Source organism: Adelges cooleyi, unplaced genomic scaffold (assembly GCF_023614345.1).
Source record: "Adelges cooleyi isolate 19-005CV unplaced genomic scaffold, UGA_ACOO_1.1 ACOO_flye_CR_arks_rails_tigmint_CR_PRNA_118, whole genome shotgun sequence".
Lineage (NCBI taxonomy): Eukaryota > Metazoa > Arthropoda > Insecta > Hemiptera > Adelgidae > Adelges > Adelges cooleyi.
This window is the reverse complement of record NW_026095771.1, coordinates 1,544,717-1,550,944: the sequence shown is the minus strand read 5'-3', so window position 1 is coordinate 1,550,944 and position 6,228 is coordinate 1,544,717. Positions and strand designations below refer to the sequence as shown.

The window sequence follows — 6,228 nt, the reverse complement described above, 5'->3', positions numbered from 1 at the left end:
AACTGCAAAACGTAAATACAAAAAGAAGAACGTGTTGATTCGTATAAATATAATTTCCTGCTTCTGTGGTAAAACTGGTAATCTAAAGACGGAACGTAGTTGATGTCCGCCAATTGAACACAATTATACAGTACAAAAAAAAAAAAAATACTTATTATATGCACATTCAAATTTAATATATAATTGGCTGATAAATATCAGTTGCTTACAATAAAAACCCGTCTTAGCAATGTTAAACATAATGTGATTTCAAAAAAAACACAGCAAAAATGCACCAAAAATTAAACACAATGCTCCGAACACTTATAACACTCTGTCACGATGAACACTTTTAGCACTATAACGCGACGACTAGCGTACATAAGATCACAACTACGAGGCCGATCGAAAACGGTACAATGTTTAGATCGGGTGAAATCGATAAAACCGATCGTAACAAAAACGGATCAACCGTCCCAACATTATCACACGGATATGTTTTTCAGGAACGCCGGGTAAGATTGCAATCGGCTTAGTAACAAACTTGCTTTAATGTTCGTTCTCAATGCAAACTGCAAACTGTCAGATTTCCGGAGAACGGTGGGATACACGCAGAGCCGGCCCCGACGGCGGAGTCGCCCATGTGGTTCTTGTCCAAATACGAGATGGCGGGCGCACTGTTGGGCCGGTCAGCCAACAATTGGTGGCAAAAACAACATTGGCAGGATCAACAGCGGTACCGGAAGTGGACGTACGGAGGGGGGGCGGTGGTCGTGGTGGCCGCGACTACGTTCGCGCTGGCGCACACCGAAGAGGACCCGATAACTGGTCGCCGGAAGCTGATTCTGTTCGACCGGAAGTTGTTAAGAGAGTTGGCCGAAAAGCAGACGTCGTTGATACTGGACAGATACCGGTTCCATCTGATGTCACCGTCGGACCCGACGTACAAAGCCGTGTCGGAAGTGATGGCGAAAATATTGCGGGCCAACCAGCACCTGGCCCGGGTCAAGAACCAAGAGTGGAGTCTGGTCATACTCAACGACCCGTCGGTCAACGCGTACATGTTCCCCAACGGCACTATGTTCGTGCACACCGGCGTGATACGCGAGGCCAGAAACCTGGACCAATTGGCCATCATCATCGGCCACGAAATCGCCCATTGCGTCCAGGAACACGCACTCGACCAGATCAGCCGCCGGTTTTTCGTCGAATTCCTGTGCGTGTTGATCATAACGGCGCTGAACGCGCGCCTGTCGCTGAAACCGGCCGTGGTCGCCACCGCCCTCGCCGCGGCCGTCAAGCACTTCGTCGTACTGCTGCCGAATAGCAGGCAAATGGAGTTCGAAGCCGACAAGGTCGGCATGATGTTGTCGGCCCGGGCGTGCGTCGACGTCCGCGAAGGCGTCGCTTTCTGGTCGCTGATGGAGGCCGGCGAATCCAACGTCGAACGCAACCTCTTGTGGTGGCTGAGGACGCACCCGACTGCGCGGTCCAGGAAAATACGGCTGGATAAATTGTTGTCGGAAGCCAACCAAGTCCGTCGGAGCGTCGACTGTCCCAAATTACCGGCCGTCAAAACAAAACGATGAAGGGCTTCAGTGAAACTTCGGAGAGGACGAATGTCGTATAAAATCGTTCAAATAAAAATTCGCGGCCTCTATTTGCTAATACTTTATATGAGGGTCCATCGCTCACTATTGCCGCGGCCAGACTAACGTGCGGTCGGTGACTCCGCCCGTCGCAAGGCAATATCACACACAGAAGTACCAACTACCAATCAGTTGAGACCATAACACCACCGGACCGCGATCGACTATAGTGCACATCACGATAACTGACACTCGATCCTAGTAGGGTGTCCAAACATTACACAAAAATAACGCGGCCAATTTGTATTTTAGCTTCTATGCAGAGCAGCGAAGGTATTGGTTCTACCATCATGTGGGCGGTTTTTGTGTCTTTAAACACTGTAACTTTTTTTGTACAGGACCAATTCGTTCGAGTAGCAACTCTATAAATCACAAATTTCATCTAGTTGATACTGTGGGAGGATAACAGTTGAGTTTACTTCTTCACAGTCAAAATTTGAAAAAACAAAAAAAAACCATACGAGTCTTTAAGTTGGAACTTTTACTGGCTATAATTTCGGGAAAAAGAGTAGAAAAAAAGTGATTTTATCACTTTCAGATTTAAAAATTCCTGTAAATGTGTGACCTCCCCGTCCCCATTATGCTTATTTAATCGCTATTTTGGTTGCTTAAGTGCTCGCTAGATTACTTGAATACTTGGTTTCAAATAATCGAGCAATCAAGTAACCAAGCATACAAGTAAAAAATTATCAAGAAACCAAATAATCAAGCAATCGAGTAAGTATAATCACTTACTTGATTACTTGATTGCTTGATAACTTGAAACCAAGCACTCAAGTAATCTAATGAGCAAACAAGCTATAATGCTTACTTAATCGCTAGCCAAAAAAAACTTAAGTAAAAAAAAAAATTCAATTTGTGTAAACTTTAAGTCAAAAGTGGTACTTAAGCACAAAACCTAATAATATCATTCTGCATGGATCTACATAACATTTTTTTAATGATTTGATCAAATTTATTTTGAGATTTTAGGTGTTTTTGTTAAAATATAGGGAAACACAGTTTTCCGGCAATTAAAAAAAACTGTAGTGCCGAATTTTTTTTCCGTTTAATGTGTTATGAATTTTTATGAGTTCTAACTACTGACAAATTTTCAATTTAAAGGTCGTAAAATTACGGCTAAAAAACTAAAAAAACAAAAAACTTGTACCGCACCGCACAGTTTTTTCATCGCAAATAGATATCACATTATATGGTTGATAGAGTAAACAGTATTTTTTTTTATACATGGAATGAAAAATAGGGGGTTACGAATAAGGGATGTATTTAAAAATGTTCAAAATATAGTACAATATGCACCTAAAAGTATTAGAAAAAATATTGTTTGTAAAGTGTGCCAAATAACTGTGACTTTTCTTAAAAGAAATAACAGTATAATATTGTCTTATTTTTAACTATTGTCATGTTTTTCATTATTCTTGTTGAGTGCTTATATCTCAAAGTCTTGAATCACTTAACAAATTTATTCATCTAAACACTTTTTTTTCAGTTTCTCCGTTTTCCTACAATGTTGATCCCAAATCTTTAAGTTGCACATCTATATCTCTTGACTAAAAATTAAGTATCACCTGCCAACCTTGCCGTTTTCTCAAAAATGTTTATACTGTTAAAATATTTGTCGACAAAATTTCTATCAAACTAAAGCAGTAAAAACGTTAATTAATGCGTCTGAATGAAAATAAGTCTGAATAAAATTTAAAAAAAGAAAAAGTGTCTTTTTTTTTCCCACTTCCAACGACAGCCGAAGGGCAACACTGTATTACTACCACATTAAAGTCGTTAAGGGTTTGACGAACAATTAAAAAACATAAATATTTGATCAGCCAAATGAATATTTTATAGAGACGCGACAAAAAGACGGCGCAGGTACCCTTATTAATAATAATTACTATGACGGCGGTAATGACACCTAGGGCGTTTTTTTCAAGCCGCTTCTAACGCTATACTTCCCGCATTGAATATGTACATAAATATTTAAATATGTACATAAGATTACGGTTTTGCTTTTAAACCGTTAAAAAAAAGGTATAATAATTCGAACGTTTTTCGGGACAACGGCGCAACAATTCATACTAAGTCTCTGCCGCTGAAGTGAAATATTCAAGGAATTTAGTATAACTCAATTAGTCCTGGCTTTTACCTTCGTCCCGTTCTCGACAGAGATTAGAAACAATGAATACTGGCGATAAGAAAAAAACATAAATCCCCATGTACAACCAAAAATAATAGAAAAAAACTATTAATTCATTCATTTGACATTCGCGATGAATACTTTTTCGTATTATTATAATGTTATGGAAACTAAGAAAAATTACACCAAAACAGCGAAAAAAAATATCTTAATATAGTAAATTACTTAGTAAAGGGTAACCGCTAATATATGTATTTATTGTAGGGATTACAAGCAGCAAGCTTTAAATGTTTTATTTATTATAAAACACAAATACCAAATAAATCCTTATGAATAGTTGATCATACTAGACTCGTTACAAGACTTTGATTATCATATTAACTATAATTAATAGCTGTCAATAAGACGTACGTGAAGTTGGCCCCCCCACTTTGTCCGATCAACTTCGGATCTTCGCCAATATTTAGCAACCTATCGCTCGGAAAGAATTGATAAATATTTATAATTTCTTATTTTTTTTTTTGTAGAAAACTTTAAAACAATACTATGTGATCAAACCACGTTGACAGTAATCCAATTTACTGTTATTATAATGTTTAATATCGTCCGAAACGTCCGATAAGTTTCAAATAATTTAGACATTTAACTACAGATGGTTTTTTTTTTTTAGAAGACAAAAATAAAAAATGATATTCTAAAGATTCTATTGCGGACTGATTGATATAAAGTAAATTAAATAATGCATTTTGGAATAGATAACTATTTTTCTTTTCTTGTCGAAGACAATAAACAATAAATACCACTAATATGTATTATTAAATACTGTTGTCCATAATCTTCCTGTCTATTGGGTGTGTTCGATTTTATTATTATTATAACGTAGTAGTTAGATTTAATATTATGCCACGGATAACGTCAGAAGCCGTCACATCAGACGAGCCTTTGTCAAGAAGCAATTTATGTGTAAATACTCAAAATTTAATTTTAAGTACCGCCGGCAAAGCGTGTTCTTGTCATATTAATTAATATGCCATTTGTTGTGGTTTACAAAATTCAAACGGTTCAGAAGAATGTCAGTAAAAATAAAAATTTTTTAACTAACCGTTATTACTAATTAGTAATTATTTTAAGACCTCTTACTCACCAACATGAGAGCAAACTAGAAATAAATTATTATATAGCAATTAAAAAAAAAAATCCATGGAGCTCTTAAAAAAAAATCTGATAATGCTTTCAAAGCAAAAATAGTTGCATTGATTAATTATTCTACAATAGGCTAGTAACCTAGTAAAATTAAAATAATTAATAACATTATTCAAATTTATTTTGAGCATGCTCGTTTTTTCTCTTAAAATTATAAAGCTAAATGCAAATCTTAATGATTTAAAACTATATCGAAATACGGTTAAAAAAATTAATTTGATATTATATTTTTAATTTAAAATAAGTTTTTGCTTTTTTATTCATCTTAAAAATAACTTGTCATCTAAAGTACATAGAACTTTAATAAATAGGTACTTTAAAATTTTTTTTTTAAATTTACAATTATTGAATTTAAGTGTAACGAGTGTAACGTATTTCAAGTAAAGCTGTGCCGGTTTCTTACTGTAAATAGAACCGATTCGAAGCGTTTGGTTGTGCTGAAATTATTCTGAGATTAAATATCATATTGCTAAGATCCAACTTAATTATACTTGAAGTCACTGATCTAGTTTTCTACTTAACATTTTTTACTGTGCTAATTTTATTCTATACACAGGTTTGCAAAATCAAAACGTTCGCAATCACTTTAAGATTCCCTGTCCTGGTTCAACTTGTCACCTGTACTGGTTTACACCGTACTTGGTTTGTGCTATGCTTGGTTCAGACTGCGCTTAGGTTGCTCTATACGGTTTTTTTATTTTAGGCCACCGTGACTCCTTATTATTTTAATTTATGCTTACACTAATTAACCGTAGTGCCTATACTGGCGTTGCTTTGACAGACCCGTCTGGGAAGATGAGTCGACGACGGGGAAACGATAGTAATTAACGACTCGTAGCAGACAACGCGAACGGCAAAGCAAAAACGAGACCTCTGTTTGTTACGATGCCGGCAAAGTAGTAGTTATAATAATGAAAATGTTTTGACGTTAAAGCCATGACGGGCCGACAGAAAGAAATTGGTTGCTGCTGTATATTTTATCCGGACGCTCATAAATAATCAACAGGCCAAACAGAGATTATTAGTCTTGCCGGCGTGACGTCCACTCTTCATCTCTTTCTTACCAGGGCAAAAGGGTCTGTTTGCTGTACAATAATTTCAAGTCAATCGGGTCAGGTTGGTCGTTGGGCTATTTAAGCTTTATCTTTGATGATACATCCGATAAAATTTCACAGACAGCACCCCAAATGTTCTGAAGTTCATGAAGGCTTACACTCCGGCATATAAAGAAAACAGCACAACAAATAATTTATGATAATAATACTT

The 6,228-nt window shown here is 36.5% G+C and overlaps 1 protein-coding gene across 1 annotated transcript; it reads left to right on the top strand.

The window, feature by feature from the left end:
- The first annotated feature begins 644 nt into the window (after positions 1-644).
- On the top strand, positions 645-1,568 carry LOC126847709 (metalloendopeptidase OMA1, mitochondrial-like). Its single transcript, XM_050588086.1, has one exon. It carries the CDS (start codon positions 645-647, stop codon positions 1,566-1,568), a length of 924 nt encoding a protein of 307 aa, XP_050444043.1.
- The last annotated feature ends 4,660 nt before the right edge of the window (positions 1,569-6,228 follow it).